Consider the following 23,540-nt stretch of genomic DNA (forward strand, 5'->3'; position numbering starts at 1 on the left):
TTTGTTCCCATGAGAGCTTTATACTTCAGGTCAAACACAACACTGAATTACGGTAAAAGGGAAGCTCTGTGGAAATGGAGCAAAGCTGTGAAAAAAAGTCCTGATTAAGACCTGTATAAACAAGTGATGGAACTCAAGTTTATTTACTATGCTAATCAAAGACAGAAAAAAAGAGATTGTTCATTTCTCTGTTTAAAAGGTAGAGAAACAAACAACAGCTAACTTCAGAAAAGTTCTGAATAGTACCATGAGAGTGGACACAACAGCATTATTTCTGCTTCTGATGGTACTTGGACACTATTCTGCAGTCTTCCAATGTAGACAGACCCCTATCTACAAAACCATAGGACTGGAAAAAGGGATAAACTATCAGGTCCCAAACCGGTATGAATTTTAAATTAAAGTCACATTTTATCAATTTCATGTTTTGGGATAAATAACTACAATAGGCAAATGACAGCAGTCTTGGTGAACTTGGTATCTTGGTCACTAATTTTCTAAAGAATGAATAAAATACATCCAATGCCAGTCCTAGAGAGTAGTTTAGAGTATCTGAAGTAAACCTATAGTTACTACAATATAAGTAGCCACCTCCTAGTTAAGCCTTCAGAGGGGCATAAAAACAAACAACTGCAAGAGCAATTTTTGGAAACATATGTTTTAATTTGGGGAGGCAGTAGCAGGGAAAAAGAATACAGGAAGATATGGGTGAACTAACTGAACAGCTTAGAAGTAGATTTTTTTACAAATGTAAAATCTCTCTAAGCTTATTTTCAAAAAAACTAATTATATGGCCCATTTGAAGAGCTGTCTCAAACAGTTTTTCTTAGAGGTGTCCTCATCACCCAGTAGCAACTCTCTTCCAGAAACACATATCATACATGAAAAAAAGGGGAGAAGAAAAAGAAAAGTGTACTCTCTACACTGACTATCCGTTAGCAATCTGCGAGTCCCCATTTTACTTCCACAGTCAAATTCAAGTTGTCGCCCAGGAAGGCACAGTGAAACACACCCCAGATTTCCCTGAAAGATTACTGTTCTCACACACCTCACCTTGGTACCAAAACCTGGCACAGCCTGGAACATAAAACCAAAGTTAGAACTTAATCCCTTCACACTAACTGTCCTCCAGAAGGGAGGCACAACACAGCAACATTAGGCAGAGCCTTGAGTGCCCCTGTCACCCAACAGCAGCAGACACACCTGCACCCAGCCTCCTTCGCTCTTCTTTCATTGCCAACAACAACACTAGATTAACAGAAGAATTGCTAAGAATTCTCAACCACCTCAACCTTAGAAATATTCTTCCAAGCTGTCATCTGAATCATTAACACCTTATATGAATAACTGGAATTCAAAGCCATACCAAATATATATGCTCACTCTATTTTACCTGTAGGGCTGCTTGAGGTGCTAGAGCTTTTGAATGCTGCTCTACAGCAAGGGAAGGCTCAGTGACTCTTTGGCAGGGAACAGTGAAAAAGTCCATCTTTGTTCTCCAAGTCTTGCTCAATTGTTTTCTTTACCTACATCCTGTAAAGACCTCCACTGATTTCTTCTCCTCCACACCATAACCAAAAAATGGCAAATCTGGAGGGTTCTTTTTAATGAGTTACTACTGTTCCTATGCTAGCTAATTTTGTGTATCTTTATCATTCACTTCATTACTCACTTTTCAAAGATAACAGAAAACAATCTTTTGTGCACAGCTGTCTTTGCCACCAAGCACAGAAAATTGTTTGAATTGATGGTATTATCTGTGGATCTAAACCAATGTTGAACAAAATACTAAGGTGACAAATAGGACAAAGATACAAAATATAGAATACCCCAAAACTTAGTAAGAGCATAAAGCATGACTAAAAAGACCTACTTTCTCCTGTCTTGGGGGGGGGAAGAAACAGAATAAACTTCAAAAAAAAAACAACACACAAGCAGATGCATTTCTTCAAAGAACACATTTCAAATGTTTTTCCATTCAGGGAAAGCCAAACCAGACAAGTTACTTTCATTAACATTTTTTTTTAAACCAATTCCTGAAGAGCTTTTAAAAGCAAAATTACTGCAAATTACTTCCATAATCTCAGAAAATTGTGATAAGGGATTTACAGCAGTTTTCCCTTCGCAATAGGAACCACTGCTTTCTGACCCAATTCCAACTAAATCACCTCATCTAAGCTTCAGTTTGTATCAGAGGATTTTTTTCTTCCAGTGCTAAACACTGACCATTCTATTTGCAACCTCCTGTAGTCCCTATGTGAGATGAAGCCTCTATTCACCACCTCTGCCACAAACTGAGCAAAAAGAAAACAATTCAGTCTCCATTTTTTCCTCCAAATCCAAGACATGGATGATTCTAAATACTGTAACTGCACATACACACCGTCTTATCCATTACACCTCGTCTTTTGACAAACACTTCTCTGTTTTCTTGAAGTAAGTTTATTATTTATTAAAAAGCTTCTTTTCTTAACATCAAGGTTGTCTATAATAATGAAGTCCACAGAAATTTAACACTTTGCTTCAGGACTTGGTCTTATAGATACTCAATGCATCTTAATAAATACTAGCAAATACTTACGTGGGATCTCTATTTAACACTCCTTCATGTTCACAACAGGGCAGCCATTTATCTTTGCCCAGTAATGGAAACTATTACTGCCATCTGTGCTGACTCCAGCTGGTATAAGACTAATATAAAATTCCGTTAGCTGCTTTGTGCTGCTTATTCAGCTGGCAATAATAAAAGTCAAGCTCATTAACAGCAGCCTTGCATAGCAAAGTTTCTGCTTATCTTAGAGAAGCAACTAAGCATCTCCATGAACCTTTTCACCATTTAAAAAAAAAAAGACAACTCCTGGCACCTGTTTTTAACAATCTCAAAAAGCATTACATTTACTTTTTTTCAGACATGTCTATCAACTGGGCTAAAATTACTTGAAAAAAATGAAAAGCTGCTACATCAAGGCAATATGCTGCTTCCTGATATACAAACTGAAATAAATTTCTAAAAATCAGAGACATCCCTAATGCTTCAAGAGGCAGTTGCAGAATAAGCACCTCTCAAGCAAGTGTTCAGGAAACAGTTTTTCTCTCTCTCAAACAATACTTAATTGAATACTGATTGAGATTTTACATGTCCTTCTATATTTTAAACAGACAAGAGACTAGCTTGTCTCTTGGAGAACACTCAAGCAATCTGTCATCTTAAATACACACTGGAGAATTTTATGTTCCCCTGCTTGCCAATTGCAGAATTCTGGGACTATGATCTGGGAGATACTAAAAATGAAATTTAACCACAGTTTTAGTGGGCTTTCCATCCTCCCTTCTCCCTGAAGTCACAGCAGTGTTACTGTAGGCATCAGTACACACTAAACCCAAGGAAACACAGCTTGCACAGTTTGAGTATGTGCAACATTTTGGTATTTTCTTTATTAAATGCACACATGCAGTAGAAATTCTCTTGTGAACTCTCACCAGTTCTTGACCATCACGCTCCCCCAAAACTAAACAACTCTCCTTCCTCATCTATACATTTTGTAAGAAACCCTCTTGACACAGCTCAAAATCCATATTGCTCTTCTACTTTTGCCCTTCTGCAGCTTCTGTCCAAAGCAGTATTTGTTGCAGAGTGGTCAACCTTCTGCCTGCACAAGAATCACAGAATCATCTAGGTTGGAAAGGACCTTGAAGATCATCTAGTCTAGCCGTTAACCTAGCACTGACAGTTCCCAACTACACCATATCCCTAAGCGCTATGTCGACCCTACTCTTAAAACACCTCTAGGCTTCAGTTTTTTGTATTTCCAAGTCATTTCTGATTCTTATCTTTCAGTAAACTATTGAGCCCAAATACACAGGGCAGACATATACCAAACAAAAAGCTATTGTTAAAAGAAGGTGGTTCTAGCTGATAGACATGGACAATGAAAAATGTCAATTAACCATCTTATATTTGATGGTTACTAAAATGTGTTATTACATACTTCCTCTGAAACCTATGAAATCCCCATACCGTGACTCAGACAAAACGGGTCATTTTTTTATTTTCATGCTATACTCCTCCTGATTTGCCAATACCCACCCCACCAGCACCCTGAGACACAGTATTAAAGAAAGTGTAGTTCTTAGAGCAGACTTTGAAGACAAAAGACATTTTCCACGACACCAGAAACCCAGAGGATGGCAACCACCATCCCAGCTTTGTCCGAGGCAGCAGGAGGTCAAAGCCTTATATATTTCAGAAAGGAGGCTGACTTGTGTCACCCACCATACAGTCCAGAAAGAGAAGTACAAGACAGACAAAGGCAAAAGAAAATACCTATCTTGTTTCCTCAAGTTAGCAGCTACATTCTTTCTTTCCTTGAGCAATTTCTGCCAATAATTAAGTAACTGTGCACTTCTGCCCCCCCCTTCACTGGACTTGAGCTTTTAGCTATTAGTCTTTGGTACAATAAGAAACCTTCTGTTCCTGATATATCTGTGAAGTTATTCATTTACCTCTAACAAAACTAAAATACCTATTTTTTTAAATATTATTTAATTAGAACATTTTATAAGTATCACAGTTAAAAAAAAAAAAAGAATTGAAATGCTACAAAGCACCTCTTCAAGCAAACTACTTAACGCTTAAATTAACTCTTGGAGCACAGTGTTAAACAGCTGAAGGGTAGTAACTTCTGACATCACCTCAGCTGATGTGCAGAGCACTACCTGATCACACTCTTGAGTTCAAGGTCAGCTGTTAATCCAGTCTATGGTAGTTGTCTACAGTTTCGGTCACTTTTCTGCAGCAAAAGCCTGAAACCTCCAGTCCTCATGAAGTTACACAGAATTTCATTTTAGGAAGCTAGAAGAAGGTGCATGGGAGACATTTAGCTACTACGCCAAAGTAATCTGACCTCTCATCAACTCAGGAATTCGTCAGCACTGCACCTCACATGGACTGACTATGTGGAAAAAGGTACAATTCCAAAGGAACAGATAAAGCTTTTCCTAATAAATGAATGTTGTCTTCCAGTTTTCTTCATTTATTTCTATTCAGTAACCCATATTTCATGCATCACAATAAATTTGCCAACATTTTGCTCCCCTTCACAACCAGTCTGTAAGGTTAACACCACACAGGAGCAACTGGAATACATATTAGGAAAGTGAAAACTTTCCTAAAGTGGTAAAGACACTAATCATGTGTTTGCCAGCAGTAAGGATCTTTCAACCTTTGAAAATATGCCATGAACTGCAAGCAAGGGTCAGATCATGTGCTTTTTATTAAATGAAAATTAAACTAATGTTCATTCTTCGCTAATTTCATTTTTTCAGAGGTTTTACTTTTCCTATTATGAAATCAGAATGGTTTTACCATTTAATACACTAACAATTATAAGACAGTACAGTTAAATACAGGGTATTTTTGTGGCCAGGTTTAAGAATCTACTAAATATACTAAAGAGCCACCTCATCTTATTTTATACCTTCCAATTATCTCAAACATTTACTTCTAACCTACTGCATCAAGCTGTCTGATAAATCTGCACTGAAATTAAGGACTGACCTCTCACATGGAGATCCTTTGCAACGCCTTCTAAAAATGAATCTTCCCTGCCCCCTCCAAAATATTGCTACTAACACTACAAACAAATGTCAGTTAAAACATATGTGATTGATAGCTCTTTCTACATGCCTTACCAACACAGGTGCAGTGCAGTCCGAAAACCAGTAGTGTACCTGATTTTGTAGGTCTGGAAACTGACGGAAGGCAACACCACTCAAGGACTAATCAAGCTTTCCAGCTTTCATTCACAGATTTCTCAATGCTCAATTTAAATGACCACACTCCCAAAAGTGATATAAAGAAACCTGAGCATTCCAAGAAAGAAAGAGAGAAACTTTGATCTAAAGTCACTATGTCAGCTACAACAGATTTTTATAAAACATCAACAAAAATGCGATCAGTCAATAGAAGATCAAAGCTGGGATTTTAGCGATGGAGAACTCCAATACAATAGAGACTAATATCAAATCACTGTACCATGATCTGGGGAGCACTCATGATCATCGTATTAAAACAAGAAGCTCCAAAACCAGTCAATAGAAATGGGTGAGGAGGAAGGCCCCCTTTTAGACAAATTTAAAGATTTAACACTATGCAAACCTAGTGCTCAGTGCATTAACTGCCTTCAAAGAATATTTCCTTCACAGATGTTATCTCTGCATAATTTATTGTATGTTGTCTGCTAATGGTTGTAAACAGCCATTAATTCTCTGTATCTCAATACTTTGAATAAACTCAGGCATAATGAAGTTACCAAGAATCAGCGGAACCACAGTAGCTGAAAACAGCAATTGTGAGGTAATAAAGTTTCCCTGGCCCATGGACACTTAAGACAGCTCACATTACTCACATGAAATTGCTACTTTTGTCTTGGAGGCCCAGGCTTCCTTTTAGTCATGTTACATTAAAAAGCTACAGCCTTATAATTAAAATTAAGTGTTATCTATTCCCAAAAATGGTGTTATGTTATACTTATTACTATTAACATGTTGCAGTAAGAAGAAAGTCAGGAAAAAAAAAACTTTATTGGATAGCTGATGCATGCCTACCAGACAAGTCTCCTGAAGCAATTTGCAAACTGCATTTATTCTTGAGAGAATACAGTATTTTATCTTTGCAGGTTCCTGGAAAAGAATTAAATAGATGGAATATGTTCTCCCTTGTACGCTTGCAACACATTCAAAGGAGTAGCATTATGAAGAATTGTTATTTCATAGTCATTTCGACAAATTACTTTAAGCCCTTTAAAATTATGTTTCATATTTCAAGGTTATATGAAAGATATTCCAGTGTGTAAGATATTCCTTGCAGCCAACAGTATTGTCCCCTCAAAATGTTTTTTGAGCTGTGATCTCAGACTGCAGAGCCAGGTTTATACACACAATTCACTTTATGAATGTTTGTTTACAGAGAGCGGAACACTACTGTATTATTATACTGAAAGGTAAAAGTTGTTTGAAATATCTCTCCACTGCCATTACCTGTGAGAATTTTATCCATGTTGCAGGTTTATTGTGCAGACAAAAAGGAGACACTGAGTCCAGCCAGGCTTTTATTAGCTCAGGCACAAAACAAAGCAAAAGAGTGGCAAAGAGACAAGCCAATGTCTAAAAATACAGAAGGTACACGGACACTTTCACATGGTGGAGAGCACCTGACTTGGTACCAAAGGATACAAGCCTGGATACAGTGAGCAAAGAAGCACTTCAAGTCAAGGGAAGGAAGTTTGACAATGTGAGAGTCTGTATCACCCTGCAGAAATTCACTAGGGTCTAGCCAGAGGTTTAGTTCCCATTCAGCAGCAGCATGGTAAGCACAGTTGGATCGTGAAAAAAGAAAAATCATTCTCTTAAAAGATTTGTCTTAACGCAGCAGAAAAAAAAAATCCAACCAAACTCTAAATTAGAAAACATGGTCATCTTACAATGAAATCAAGCTGCCAGCCTAGGCAAGTTTCAGAAGAGGAGAGAGATATTTAGCAATTAGCACACAGAAACATAAATACAAAGCAGCTGATAATAGGAGAAAAACCCCAACCACTGTCAGAGAGTACTACAAGGTAAGTTACTCCGAGGAGCGAGGCACAGAAAGCAAAGCAGCTGAGACAAGCAACACACATATGCTACCACACCAACTGCAAACGATCAAATGTAATCAAAGCTTCCAATTTAGAATGAGCAGCAGAGAGCTGCCAGGAGTTGCTAACAACACTCAAACTCTTTATTCTGAAACACCATCATTTTTTGGAGATAACACTTTAAACAGTATCCTTAAAGAGCATGGGAGAATGCAGGTAGAAGGTCAGGAGGATGAAAGGTAGAGGACAAAGATGGTTGAATTGGAGAACAGAGAAACGTACACATTTTACCTATGGATATGCTTGCATAGAAACGAAGAGGTTTAGTATAAAGATTAGCTGTGTATGTTTAAAGAGCCTGCATGCTGGTAAGTCAGCCTTGGCTACTGGACCCAGCCATCTGCATGCTAACCCAGAAACTGCAGTACAGCCTGCCGCCTGTGCTGGCATCTATTCAGAGGCAGTTAAGAAGGGAGAGCTAAGTTTCTGTCCTGGGATATGAAGTGTGCACAAGTGACCCTGTACTGCAGTTACACAATGGAATGTCTCTTTCATAGAGACAACAGTGAAAAAAATCTGTTCTCTCCCGATGAATGCTTTTCCTGGTCCTGCAAATACCCATGCTTTAAATTTAACATTCAGCTCAATCAGTAAGGTCAATAGGTGTATTTAAATCAAACTGGGAGTTTCCCCCATTTTTCAGAAAAGTATTTCAATTACTTTGCTTCAAGTATTTAATAAAGTACTTTAAAGTCTACTTATAATGTTCATACTCGGCTTTATAGTTCCATCTGTGTTGTGATCTGCAGGCAGCTCTACTACTCACGATAAGCGTAGGCTGAAACACTCTTGACAACAGAAAATCCCATATAACAGAGCGTATGCTTGGGAGCATGCTGCAGACATTCCCAGACACCAAAACAACACTGTGGAGTCAATTAGTTCTCTCTGTAAAGCCAGTCCCCGCACTCTTGAATTTTAGGAGACCCCCATCAGCTTCGCCTCATTACCTGAACACATACTCACCCTGCACTGCATCTGAACTAGCAAAACAGTAGCGGAAGCCCTCACCCACCTACTTTTTGCCCTTTCCTATCCTTGACATTGCTCATCATCACTACCACCTCTTCCCATTTCCAAGTTCACAAGGACAGCCACAAACACCAGGTACAGCATGGACAGCACTGACTAACGAAGCCTTGCTAAACATCCAGTATTTGCACTGCGCAAGCAGGCAGTGGGAGTCCAGCATTGAGTTTTCTGATCTGACTCTGCACGGGAGGAGGTGAAGCCCCGCAAAGCTTATCAGCTGAACTTCCACAACACTGAGCTGCAATTCTTCGGTTTCAGGAGCTGCAACTCAGCTAATTATCTCTGCCATAAATAACCCACAGCCTAAATGATATATCTAGAGATCTGCCTGCATTGCGAATAGAGTTACACAAAACAAGCCAGAAGAAATAAAGTCAAATTATATGTGGTCTCTACAAAAGTTGACAAAAATCCTTAGAAGAGAATAAGAAGTCATATATTAAAGAAGACTCAGAACAAGAAGATCAGTCTGAAACACCATGAGAAGTCATATGAAAGGGTACACAGATTCCAAGCTCTGATGAGCATTACATTAATTAGTCATCAGAGAAGGCAAATACTACTGAGGTCAGCAGGTTTTGGTTAGCGATATTAGGATAAGAATGTGAAGGAGCAAAGTAGGTGAGCAGCAATACTGCAAACAGAATTTAGATTTGACAAATACAGATTTAAGTTCAAAATTATTCAAAAAGTTTACATTAATTTTTCAGTGTAGTTTTCCCACATTGACCATCATCACTAATATTTTAAATAAAAGTCAGCAGCAGAACTCAATTCTCAACAATTTTCAATGTAATATGGAGTCAGCTCTTTCCTTTTTGCTTAAATAGCCATTCTGCTCCAAAAATGGCTAGAAGTCACGTTGTTTGATTAGTAACTCCAAACCAGTTCAATTTCTTTTCATCTACTATATCTGCAAACTGAGACATGAATGTGAAAGAGTATGAGTAGAAAGATCTGCTACAAGAGAAGCTGCAGCTAAGGCAAGCATCCCATTTCAAGCACTCTTAGATTAACAGTACTGGGGCAAAGAAGTGACCTGCCTCATATGCAGAAACAGCTATAAGGAGAGAACAAGGGGGGGGGGGGGGGAGGAAGTAACATGATTTTTAAAAGAATCATGAATTACCCAGTCTAGATCTTTAAGAGAAAAACAACAAAAAAAACCCACATAGCACCCTTTGCTCCTTCCATTTAGATCAAAAGTCCTGTAGGGAACCTATAACTTGCCTTCTATTTTGGATGCAAAATAGAATGATGATTATAAAAGTATTTCAAGTACAAAGCTTTCCCACCATTATTTGGAAAAAACGTGCAAGTTTCCTAGTCTAATCAAACACCTTGAGCTTGCTGAACTCCGACATTGCTCATTACAGCTACCAGTCAACAGACTGTCAGACTCCTATCACTCCTAAATGTTTCTCAAAAATAAGAAAGGGAACTAATTTAGTTTTTCTTTTCCTACATAACAACTGCATGTCATCATTAATATTTCAATTTTCTCTCATTTATATACACTGCTAATGAAAAACTCCTCCCTCAAAATTCAGTTCTGCAATTCCCTTTTATAATACCTTATTTCAAAGTCCACAAAGACTTGGCATTTACTTTCCTTTTTAATCAAAACAAAAGGCAAGCAGGCAAGAGGTCACTTACATGAGTGACTCAGTTGCCTTCGTCTTTTCTGAACCATGATGAAGATGCAGATATCCTGAGAAAAACATACGCATTTAAACTGCAAGATCCTCCATAAGTCATCCTGCAACACCCTTCTTGACAAAGGATGACAGATTAAGATCAAGTTGGCTTGGAGAGATTTTTATAAAACTCATTTTACACCTTGGTCATGTGAGTGCAAGATCATTTTCAAAGTCTATTTGCTCTATCTTCCACATAAGCCATGAATTTCTTCCTTGTTCAGGTAAGAAATTCTCAAATAGCAGCCAATAATATGGGTCAGGCCATGAACCAGAAGAACCATAACTCAGAAAGCACATGAGCATTGCAAGACACCAAGGGCATTCAGCCAGCCCAACACCATGGATCTGCATTTCTGGGTTTAAACTAGCACAAAGTTGCGAGATGCCATTCTGAAATTTCAAATAAAGCAACACCACATTCCTTGAAGCATATGCAAAGCTTCTATCTGTGAGTTTAGATGGTAGTAAGGACAGATCACACTAAGGGCACAAAGCTTGCACACTATTAGTGTTTTTGAAGAAAAGTTTCCAATTGCCACATTCACATCTGCAAAACTGAAACTTCAAAACTACTTGAGAGGATACAGTCTGCCCCAAAGAATAATTAAACGAGAGGAGAAATTAGACTGATGTCTATCTAGGTTCCGTACTCATCCGCTATGCCCTGCTGAGCGCTTGAAAACAGAACTGGCAAGAGCTAACTTCTAACTTTCACCATGGGGAAGTCAGACTCCCCCCTCCTTCAGTACACAGCACTCCTGACAGTAAGGGGGAATCCAACCATGGAACTGGGATGCTGAGAAGGACAGAACATCTACTGACTATTAAGAAACTCAAGATACTGTTCCATTGAAAGAGACCTTAGGAAAACACTGAAATGCTGCATTGTCAAACACACTTTCATCATCCTTTTGATGGACACACAAGTGTTTTCAATTAGATTATTTCAAGCGAATTTACACAGATTCTCAATCATGACATTAAATGTAATAAACAGTGAAAATTCAGTGTTAAAATATGAGTTACAGCTATGGAATGAAAATTAGGAACATGATGTGAACTTAGCTACAATGTTATAAACACCTCAGACAATAAACATACTAAGGACTTGGAAGCTCTTGACAAGGAAACTACATGGCAAGCTGTCATTCAATGGTCTGTTTGCAAGAACTGATTTTCCTTTTTGTTTTCAACTTGGATCTCAACCAGAACACACATGAAGACTGTAGTACCACCCCAGAGAATGCCAGTTTCTCATACACATTTTCAGGAGGATGGAAAAAAGCTTATTGGATGATGTTGGGTTTTGTTGGTTGGTTGGTTTTCCTCCAACATGGACTTTGAGGAGTTTCATCATGTTGCTAGGCATCTGTCTCTGTACCTCCCTTTTGCCTTTCATTATCCTTCCAGTCCTGGTCCCCAAGTGTCCTTCCTCTATATTCTACCACGTCAGCAGCAAATCCATTAACAAGCCATCTTTTGTGTTTCCTGATGTGTCAGTTTCTCTGTAGACACCTAAGCAGCATTTCTCAAGGGCACTCCAATCAAGAATGCAGGTGCAAGGACTAGATTTACACCAGAAGAATGGTAACTATTCAAAACTTTCCTCTTTTTAAATGTAATGGGCACTATGGAAAATACCAGATTGTTTTCTACAGAGTTGTTTCACAATAGCTTATCTGCTGTGGACACAGTAAGAAGCTCCAAAACAGCAAAACCTGAGTGGTGGGATGATGTTCCATGATGCACTTCTAACAAAGCCTTCAGAGCCACCTTTTTATCCCAATACAGTACAACAGCAAAGTACAGGAAGACTGCAAATGGCTTCTGCTCTTACTTCCTTACAAAACTGCAAAGTTCCCTTTAAAAAACATACTCAAACTCAACTAATTCTTGCTGAGCATTGGAAGCATACATAAGTAATGTATTAATGTCTTCAGCTGCATACAGTGAATATAGGAGCATTTCATTTTACCAAATGGCCGATTTCTATTTCAATTACCTATTTAGTTAGATAAAATTATCTGAAAACATATTTGAAGTCTAAAGGAAATTTAGAAATATCTCAAAATAGGGAATGACAATATGGTATGACAGCAAGGAAAAAATATCAAAAAAGATCAAAATGCTTAGGACTTGCATCATTCAGGGAGGTGGCACTACTGAACCAAAAGAAGACTGGAGCACTGCAGAGTTACATCACATTGCATACATAAAAAAAACCTCACATTGACAGATGCTGACAAAGAAACTTTCCAAAGCAGACCACGATGCTGCTCATTCAGGGCCATAAAGCAGCTTTGCCAGTAGAAAACTTCCGCCAGCTCTGTGCCTCCACTGGAATGCCCTGTTGACTTATCTTTAGCAAAAGCTCATCTACTGTAAAATAAGCCTTGACTTTTGAATCACAAAGTAAAATTGAATTTGAAGTAAATCTTCAACAAAAATGAGAACTCTGAAGTATTAAGAATTACACTGCAGGCAGTGCCAGTCACTGCACAAACCCATTCGTGCTGGAGATAAACTTTCCCTTCCACCTCACCCAAACCTTTTTCCTTCAAGTCTGAAGGAATCAGATTTGTGAAAGGCCTTCTCAGCTACACTGCACGTGACTTTAATCGGTCAGACAAAAAGTGGAAGCCACGTGGGAAGAAGTATCAAGTACTGCCATTTCGTATCTAAGACCTGCTGTTCCTTGTCATCATATAAGAAATATTAAGCAAAATAGACAGCTCCACATACTTGTATTTAATACAAGAAAAATTATTCCAGTAGCTCAACAGACAGATTTGGAATTTTGAAGCCTTACACTAGAAGAAAATTTAATCTCACCTGGAGGCTTTTGTACTACATAGTTGGAATTGACATTTATGTTTGGAAAGAGACTGTGGAATGAACTAAGAAAATGTAAGCTCAACAAATAGGATATCACGTACATTTTTTTAATTTTATTTGCAAGTCTATAATATTCTCTAATACAAAAAATCTTCAGGAAAATATATTTAAGTGCTGATGCTTTCAGCAATGTGTTTTTAAAACAAATCATCAAATTACTTTATAGGAAGTTTACAGTTCACAATGCATACTGCTATTTTTTTATACATATTGAACAGTATCTTCATAAACACATGCTGAGATAAGCATGCCATTCCAGTCACAGCAGCTGCTTTGATTCATGCTTATGAAATGCTTACAATTCTTGGAATATACATACACTGCAAAAAGAAGATGCAACGACACCACAAATCTTAAAGCAAGCCCGTATTAGCCTACTACCTATGCTGTTACTAAACATGAAGAGGCAGCAGCACAGGCTTGGTGGGGCTAGCATTTAGAAAACAGACCATAGGTACATACCCTGTTGCTCTTTGCCCCTATCTTCAGCACCTTCATTAACCATAACCACGCTAGTTATCATGCACTAACACAAGCACACCGCAATGTTTCAGACACACCTTTCTACCGCTGTGCTGATTGATGTACCTCAAAATAAGTACTGTACTATTAATAAGCACCAAAATATATTCATGGCTTAATCTGTCAAAAGAGTAATTGTGGTATAAATCTTTGTCCAGAGTTATAACATTTAAATAGCAAATAAGTTACTATAGGACAACAGGGACTTCACTGGGGGCTCTCATCATATAGATTTCCCTATGGTGATCTATGTGAAATGAGACAGAACATTCAGATTACCTCCTAGTGAAAAAGTTACATCTTACAAGCCACTAACTTCACATTATCCAAGGAAGATGTAGGTGTATTTGGTAAGTATGTATATGCTTAAGGATATCTCTATTTAGGATGTAACAAAATGCCAAGTAAAGATTGTGGCTGATGACTAAGGAACATATTAGTTCAGGATAAGGTTATGATTTCATTAGATGCTTTGATGAGTGAGGGTCTTTTTAATGACTATTTTTAGATTAAAAGGCAACTATCAAAAATAAAGGCCAGAACTGCAGAGGTTAATTAACACTAACCAAGCACAACAGCACCAGGAAGCCATTGATTCCCTATTCTCCCCCAAACAAGAAATTACATAAAGGGACACCCTCCCATGGCATGGAAAACACCTTGTCTAACTCCTGCTCTTCACCAACAAGGGTATCTTGAGCTCATGTCATTGATTTTCAACTCCCGTCAGCAATGCATTTTTCTTATTGATCTTCATACAGCAAATTTTCAATCTGCTTGTTGTTAACTTACCAAGCTCCTCCCTCAGCCCCCAGTGAACTCCCATTGCATGTCACAGAAGGATCATAAAGACACACACAATCAACTCAAGCTCCAGTAGACCTCAGATTCTGATGACCAATTTTATTTCAACATAAGAACTCAGATACTGACTGGACAAGCTTATATGCCTTCTACTGTCCCTTGTAAAAAGACACACAGCCATATTACTTCCAGGCAACAGCATGACTGTTTTAGTTAACTTGGTGCTTTGGGTCACAAGTTAACATGATAGTTGAGTCCTGTGGTACAGGTGCAGAGCAAAGGCCTTTTCTTTGTAGGCTGCACGTACTGAAGACATAAAATTCACTGTCTCCAGCCAGTACTTTCACGCTTCCTTAAAAAGCCTTCTCCACACTGCCCTCAGTAACAGACATCCTCACAAAATACAAGGAACAGAGCAATCTAAGTTATTCAGTTAAGCAACAGCATCTGCACAGTACTGCTGCAGCAGCTGGCATTTCGCTATAGTAGGCAGTAACTCTTTCCATTAATAGATTCAAACCATGATCAGGGCGGGCCAAATAAGCAAAGACACTGTACTACTTTCCCACCATTAAGGACAGTCTGTCCATGCAAGAGACACCCGCAAGACAGCCAGAGGCACCTACCACTTCTGTTACCCAATCTACGCCTAACTGTAGAGGAATGAAGGAGTTCAAATCTGATAACGTCTCAAACACAACAGCAACAAGTACGTTGGCTGATTTGAAGATTTAGCTCTAACCTTATTACTAGAAGTACCACCATGTTAAGTCCCTGAACAACAGATGCCTGTCTCTGCATGCTGCACTGCAGGCCTGAGACCAAAAAAGGATTCACTTTGTCCCCAAAACTTTGTACCAAGATTCATACCCCAGCACTGTGTGGTACACAGACAAGTATGGAAGGGCAGCTGGTGTGTGCTGCTCCTCCCTGAGCTCAGGTTCTGCAGAACAGGGGCTTCTTAAGCACTTCCTGAAGTATTCTGAACCTAGCCTGCACCTGGGTCACTACAGTGTGTTTACAACTATCAATTTAACTTTAAATTTTTAAACCAGTAAGTTACAATTAAACTTATAAGAAGTCTGAAACCTTACCATACACACATTTAATAAAACTACTAGATGCACAACAGAGCAAAGATAATCTTTCTTTTAAAACAGGAAAGCTGTCTCTACTATTTATACCAAGGGGGCAAAGGAGGTGAAAATAGAAATCTTCCTTGAATCCTGATCTCCCGCAAGAAAAGGACCAAAAAAAAATATCCATTTTATAAAGGAGCGGCACATTTTTAAAATTTATAATTAATTTCAATAAACAACATATTCAAGGTGTATTGACTAGTAATCCAGATCTCTTACAACACCTCTGGCTGCAGTAATATGCAAGTGCATGCATACCTGCTCCTTCTAAACACAGAAGCTAAGAGTGTCTGAAGGCCTACTAATCTGTTCAACAAATCTTTTCATGTTCCACAATGCAGGCACTTGTAACATCATAAAACAGAAAAACTGGACAGGTTCAAAGCTGAACCTTGTTTCACTGTGTTCTACTCAGAAATACTTGAACATAGCAGTAGTCCAAAAGCAAAGAATGGTTACAAAGCAATGATTGCCTAAACATGGTCATACCAACCAGTCTTCCTTCTCTTCAAACACTTTATTTTTGTTCTGAAATACTGCCAGCTAAGTACCACTAGCTGCTCACCCATAATCCCAACAGCCTCCAATGGTAGTTTCCTCTAGCAACGCCATTTAAAGACCAAAGCACGAGGTCCTAACAGCTGTCTGGATCTTATAAACATGGTAAAATAATGGACATTGCATTTACTAACAGTTCAGGCCACCTTACGAAGAACCATGCCACACAGTATTCTGGATTACAAATTTGTGTCTCATTTTGTTTCAAATTACCTGGAATTTAAGAACAGCGATTTCAAGGAACCGCATCTAGTGTCCCATCTGAGGGTTGAAGGAATTAAAGCAATGAAAAACTAGCTCCTGAAATGCCATTTTTCCAACCACAGATTTCATAACTCAAATACACCTCTTCTGCAAAAGTTCACATCCTGAACACTGATGTCTAACAGGAAAGTTAACAGAAGAGGTCAAAGTCAGATTACTTTTACAATTTCCTGCAGACGAAAGTTGCTGCCTGCTGTTATTTTATGATCTACCTCAGACAGGTGATAATTTGAAGTATAATGCATCAAAGACATGATCTCGTTGATCATTCCTTCAGATACGAAAATAATTAGCAGCTGTCCTATTCCAGCTTCCACAAGTTTCAGTTTGAAAAAGTGATCATTACCAGAAACACAGATCTTCTCCCTACAACAACAGCACTCTTCTCCCATCTCTGATACTATTCAAAGCAACGTATCAAAAAAGATAAAGTGCCACAACCACCACATGAAGGACTATGTGCTAAAGACCATCCAAAATCACATCTTCTGCATGGCAGGGGGAGCAACAGATGTTTTCTGGAAACAAGAATTTTAGGACAAGCTGCCTAGGGATGTAATCTGTGCTTCGGACATTCATCTTTGAAAGTATCATGACCTACAAAAACTAGATAGACACACACCTGTTCCTAGCTACTATTTTATTACAGAGCTTAAACTTACTCAAAAAAGCCCCCATATATTCTGGAATCTTCAGTAATTTAGAGCTATAAGAAGAGTTTTACCTAAGCAGAACTGGGCCTTGATGCTATTTGTCTGTTATCAAAATGAGAATGGAAGAAGAGCAAGCAAGTGTAAAATGTTTCTTTAAAAAAAAGAGTTAAGCCGGGCAAGAAAAGGTACTTTTAGAGAAAAGTGGCAATTTTAAGTTCAGCTCTACACTCTGATGATTTCTTTCTTATTTTCTGCCCTGAGATTTTTAATAAGGCAAAGTTTGCACAAGGCTACTGTGCTCTAATGGAATAAATTGCCCAACAGATGAATTTTTGTTTCAGTGAAAATTACAGTTGAAATAGTATTTCAGTTCTACTGTCTCCATAGTTCCTTGTTTATTTCTGTCAAGACAAATATTTTGCTTACTAAAGGAAAAATCATGTCATGAAGAACTGTTGTCAGGGAACTAAAATAAAACTTTTCTTTTCAGATCCTATGCATTAAAAAGTGTAGCTGAAAGGAAAGGCTGGAGGAAGGCATATTTTAACAAATCAAAATCAGAGGAGGAACCTGGCAAAACCTAATTTGTCCTACTAAAAAAATAACACCCCTAACGTAAAGTCAAATCTTTCATAGACATATAGAGGTGTGAAATTTCAACTGTAAAAAATTACTCAAATACTTTGAAAGACTCTCTGTAACTCCATACTCTAATTATCTCAGTTACATTTTAACACTGTACCTTATTGCCAACCACCAAATACAAACATTTACAGCAAGACAGCAGAATGCATACAACTGATATTGAAACAGAATGCCCATTTCTAAAAGACTGTAAGAACAATTTTTTTCAGGAAGAGTGTACTTTGAGAAAGAAATTCAGATTCCCAGCTGAAGACAGAAGAAAATTAGAGGATTCCCAGAAAGACAAGATGTTCTTCTGGGGAAGAAAGGGAAATCTATATTGGTTTGGGGGAGGAAATGGATGGGAGACAGGTAACTAAAACACGACACAAGCACACTTAGGCAGATATAAAGGAAACTGCTGCTACTACTAACAGTAAAACAAGGGTTAAAAGTATGAAGTCCTACAGCCAACTTACAAAAACTTTGCCGGCACTGGAGATTATACCTGATACCAGCTAATGAAAACCATTCCTTTCTGAACTCTGTCTCCTATTATTTCAGTCGGTAAAGATTTTCATGTGCCTTTCAGACTCAGATTGTTCAGTTTTACTATGTTCTGGCTTTCCTCCTTCATAAGTTTAGAATGCTAGAAGTCATGTGTCTGTGGGGAACGGCAGGCCTGCTGCTTATAAAAAGACTGAACACTTGTGTTTAATAACCATTACTATTTTGTAGCTGTGTTTGTAAGGTGTGGATGCTGTGTGGTCTAGCAGTTAGAAGATGCAGTCAGAACCCTGTTTTAATTTATGGTTATAACTTATTGCTTTACATTGAATACAACAGTGAAAGTTGGAGATATGACAGCACTGTCTGGGATTTTAGGCTTTTTTCACCACTTGTAAAACTAGCATTACTTGCCCATCTAAAATCCTTCAGAACTATCCTTAGAAAAAACTAGAGACTGATGAACAGCATGCATCTGAACTTAGATTTAATTCAAGAACTCCTTACAGCATTGGTAAAGCTAGTCAAATTTTTCTAACCTTGGATATTCTCCCAAGAGCAAATTTTATAATGTTATCATTATTAAAGAGTTATTTTATTTTAGGAAAATAGTCAGTACCTTTAAAATTATAACTGAGAGAACACAGCAAATAAAGACCATGGTCCTGAATTCTACTCCCCACACCCTATAGTCTCTTGGCTTCAGCTGAATTAAGACAAGCAGCCCTGGAAACCAAATTTGCTTCAGAAGGCTACTTATTCTTATTCTACAGTGCAGTACAAACTTGTACTTCCATTCAGTTAGAAAAGGGAAATTTCCATATAAAAAGATAAAATATAAAAAGGGAAAGGTAAGACAAAACAGAATATTAAAATGATGCATATAGTAGAGAAAGACCAATTAATCACCCTAACAAGTGAAATCATTTTTGCGTTGACATGGTTGCTCTGAAAGAAAAATCCAGTTGAGCTATATAAAAACAAGCTACACAAAGAAAACCAAAAATCCATTTGACATCTCTAACCCTGCCAAGGCATGAATCCAAGTACAAGCACCAACTACTCAGCAATTGAGAGCCAGTTTATACAGGCATTTTATGGTGGGTACGCAGAGAAGAACAGAATTCAGTTTTCATCATGAGAAATTATGCCATTTATCTTGAGTAAAAAATAGAAATCAACAGTTTAGCACTGAAAAAAATGTAAGGATCTTCACAAGGCACTAGAAAGTCCATCAGTCATCTCAACAGGTTACGTACAACATCTTCCATTAAGAAAGTACCCAAACTATATGTTTGCACTAGTGTGAGTTACTTCTGATCAGTATTTCTGACTTACTTCCAGTAACACATCAGGCAGTTGTTTCAAACACACAAGTTACACATGTAACAGCCAGCCAAATTCCAGCCTCACATGGGGCTACAAGCAGCACAGCTATCCCTTGCCAACACAGCTGTTGACGGTGAGGTCGCACACAAGCATCACAGCTCACCCGTGAGGCTCTTGGCACAGAACCAGAAGCCAATTCCAACCAAGTAAGAGAATTTATACATACTACAGGTATAAAATCCAGATAAACACAAGCCACACAAGCTCTCAAAAGACAGAGTCACTGCACAGACTCATTGAATACCTGCGGGCCAATGTGCAGAACAAGCAAAATTCACGTTAGAGGCTCTTTATTAAGCCATCTGGCCCTTGGGCTCTTTAGTCTATTGAAATAATGGTTTTTAAATCTTAATTCTGTTCTTGCTTTATAAACTCTATTTGTATTTCATGTTTTATACCTGTCAAATCCGCTCACTTTAAAGAGTTAATGTTATTCTTATCATAGCAGTATTCTGAAGGAGGCCATATATATGCCTCAATAAATAGGAGGAAAAAACCCCATACTTTCTAAAAGAGAATAGTCTCAAGAAAAACAAGATTTCCATTTTACAGATAGGATGCTAAGACCCACAGAGGCAGCATGACTTGTAGAAGATCACACAAAGATCTGTGAAAGGGGCAGGAAACAAGCACAGATCTTTCGAGATCTTTCGAGACCCAGGCCAGCACATTAGCCACAACAATAGTTGTGAAAACAATGCAAGTTGGATTTAAATTAAACTGGCGTGATTACAGCTATATTCCAGTATGTGGATTAATGAGAGAAGCACCTTCACATCTTGGACATGCAGAGCCAGAAAAGGTCTCTCAACCCTTCCTTCTGGAAAACTACAAAAGTGTGACATGCCGCCTTTGAAAAAACCCCATATTCTCACACTACAGTTTCGTTGTAACTACTATGAACTCGATCAAAAATATTCTTAATAAAACCTTGAGTAGTAGTAACATGTTCAGATTAAAATCTCTATAACCACGCAAATGATTTCACACTCCTCGGCATTAAATACGTTTAACAGATCAGCTTGGGTTGAGAGAGAACAGGTAACTGAACAGATAAGCATGCAACATAACTATTCCCCTTGCACCTCCCTGTCTTTCCCCACACTCCCTCAAAGGAAAGAAATCTTTTCCTGTTCCGATCTATTTTTACAGTCTAGTGCATTGGTATTTTGGATTATTTCCAAGGGTATTCTTTACTGGGGCATCACAACTAAATGCCAGATTTCAAAATTATTTTAGCATATTCTCATAGGCTACTTCACAGAACAACACTGAAATAATAAAGGATCTGGCAATTACAGCCTTTTCAAATGCAAATACGTTAAAACCTAGTAAACAAACTTAAATAAAATACCATCGCTAGCCTAAAGTTCAGATTCTGCTTCTTATTCCCCCACAGGTTACAAGTCATTAGCAGCCTGCACTCAAGGGAAATCTCTGAAAACAGCAGGCACAGTCAGTTTAAGTCCTTACCTAATCGACAGCTTATTTTTTGAGCAGTTAATCAAGAATCAGCTTTTAAACCTGAGAGGCCAATAGGGATCTCCTCTCTCCACATCCCACCGTGGGTACCCCCGACTCCACTCAGGGAGCCGGGAGAGGAAGGTCTGGTCCGTCCTTCCCAGGGATGCGAGCCCAACACCGCGATCCCCAGCTGCCGCTCGCCCTCGCCCGCTACCCCCTGCCCGCTCCCCGTCACCGCAGCCCCCTAAAGGCACCGAGCAAGAGCCTCAGGACCCGGCCGCCCCCCTAACAAAGCCGGGCGAAGCGTCTGCCGGGGGGCGCGGGGGGCAAGGGAACCGGGGCTGGGTTTTTATTTGGGGCACGGCGACTTGGCGTTTTTACCTTTCTCCCTGCTTGGTGTTGGAGGGCGGAGGGTGAAGCACAGTCTGGTTCCCTTCCATCTCCACGATGCACTTGGTATTCAGGTCCAGCTCTGCAAGGCGACACGGCGGGGGGCTGTACCCGGGGCGAGAGCACCCCCCTTTCTCCTTGCGCGCCAGGGCCACTCGCCCCCCGCTGGCTCCCCCGCGGCGGGGGCAGGCTCGCAGGCGGGCCCCTGCCAGGGGGCGAGGGGCAGGCAGCGGCCGGGGGGCTGGGGGGTGTGAGGGGGTTTATCCCCCCGCCGGCCCGGGGCAGAAGCCGAGCTTCTTAGGCGCGCCCCGGTGCCGCCCCCTCCCCACACCCCCGCCGCTTCCGCGCCCCCAGACCCCGCCACCCCCTTCCCCAGCGCCGCCCGCCAGTTACCTCTCCTGTTCATCGGCCGGACCCTGACGGCAACTTTCACCTTGGTGTCCGACATCTTCCCCCCCTTCCCGGGAGCGGCGGGCGGCCCTGCTCAGCGGCAGCGGCGGCTCGCGGCCTCGCAGCGCCGCGCACAGCGACACGGCGGAGCGCCAACGTCCATGCCGGGCCGGGGCGAGGGCGGGGGTCCGGGGCAGGCGAGAGGCGGCGAGGGAGGGAGGGAGGGAGGGAGGGAGGGCGAGGAGGAGGGTCCGGCGCCGGGGAGGGCGGTGGTGGCGCAGCCCCAGCCGCCTCCCTGCTCAGCCGCGGTCCACACCGGCTCTGGCGCTGGCTGCCGAGGGCCTCGTTTGCATAACCGCTGCTGCTGCCGCCGCCGCGCCTGCCGCCGCCTCCCCGCCAATCCCAACCGCCATCTTCCGCCTCCTCCCGCCGCGCCGCCGGGATTGCGGCGCCCAGGCAAGCGGCGAGGGGGCGGGGAAGGGCCGCGCCGCCAGAAAGGAACGGAACCGCCCGAACGCCTTCGGAGGGGACGGGGGGGGGCTCGGCTCTTCCTCCGAGTGAGCATGCGCGACGGGCCGCTCCTTGCAGTAGCGAAAACGGCGGGGAGGTGGCGCTGGGGCGCTCCGCCGCGCATGCGCAAAGAGGGCGGGCGAAGCCGGGCGTCGCGCGTTGCCTTCGCGCTGCCTGCCCGGCCCTACCGCCGGCGGCTGCCCGGGCCCGCGGGGGGCTGTGCCCGCAGGCCCTTCCCCACAGCCACCGCCACGGGTTGCGCAGATGTGAAAGCCACCGGCTTGTCCGACTGGACAGCGGGTTTCCTTCTGCCAAGGAAAGGCCACAAAGAAAAGCCCCCAAATTGCCCCAAAGGAAATGTCATGGCGCTAGGGGATTTTTTTGGACAAAAGATGAGCAGTGCTCAACTAGAAAATAACGACCTGCCTGGTGCAGTCCAGGCGCTAGCACGGATGACCGGGGTGAAACGTGTGTGTTGTGCGTTACAGAGGCCTGGAAGCGGTGCTGCGCCTCGAGGTGATGGAGCGACGGGCCCTGCCTGGCCCAGCCTGCGCTTCGCCTTCTTGGGAAAGGGCTGCCTGCAAAGCGCTGAGGCTGCTCGTGTTGTCCTGTTTTTCCAGGCAGCAACAGGCCACCGTTGACAAGTGCCTGCCCAAACCCCACAGGGCAGAGTGGTGTCCACCTACTAGCAGCGAGTTCAACGTCGGGGAAAAGCATTACAAACAGCAGTGCATCACCTCTGCAACCACAAGCTCCAAGGATGGCTGAGCTTCCAGTGGACAAGCCAAGAAGGATTTTTACTTAAAACTGCAGTAGGCTTATGATCTCAGGATCACATTCTTTTTGAAGCAGCCTGTTAAAACTTTGTTTTCTCCTCACAAGTGTTTCCCTAGCTTCAGGAAAATATCTTCCAAAGAATCAGTCCTTATCGTCGATGCAGCTAACTGGCAGGAATCCCAGCACAAAATAGTGTAGTCTGTAACATTTTCTTTACTGAAAAGACAG

General features: G+C 40.9%; 1 protein-coding gene across 5 annotated transcripts in view; it reads right to left on the reverse strand.

Moving 5' to 3' along the window:
- KIF13A (kinesin family member 13A) overlaps nt 1-22,527 on the reverse strand; it is a 113,964-nt gene extending 91,437 nt beyond the window's left edge. Inside the window, exons 1-2 of one of the 5 annotated variants that reach the window (XM_074829157.1) lie at nt 22,029-22,527; nt 21,627-21,717 (exon numbers count right to left, since the gene is read on the reverse strand). In XM_074829157.1, the coding sequence (XP_074685258.1) occupies nt 21,627-21,717; nt 22,029-22,083 (146 nt within the window). In that variant the 5' untranslated portion in view covers nt 22,084-22,527. Of the gene's footprint in view, nt 1-21,613; nt 21,718-22,028 lie in introns of those variants that run through there. The other 4 variants (XM_074829176.1, XM_074829149.1, XM_074829141.1 and 1 more) reach the window with 4 other exon arrangements.
- Between the last annotated feature and the right edge of the window lie 1,013 nt (nt 22,528-23,540).

Source organism: Strix aluco, chromosome 1 (assembly GCF_031877795.1).
Source record: "Strix aluco isolate bStrAlu1 chromosome 1, bStrAlu1.hap1, whole genome shotgun sequence".
Taxonomy (NCBI): domain Eukaryota; kingdom Metazoa; phylum Chordata; class Aves; order Strigiformes; family Strigidae; genus Strix; species Strix aluco.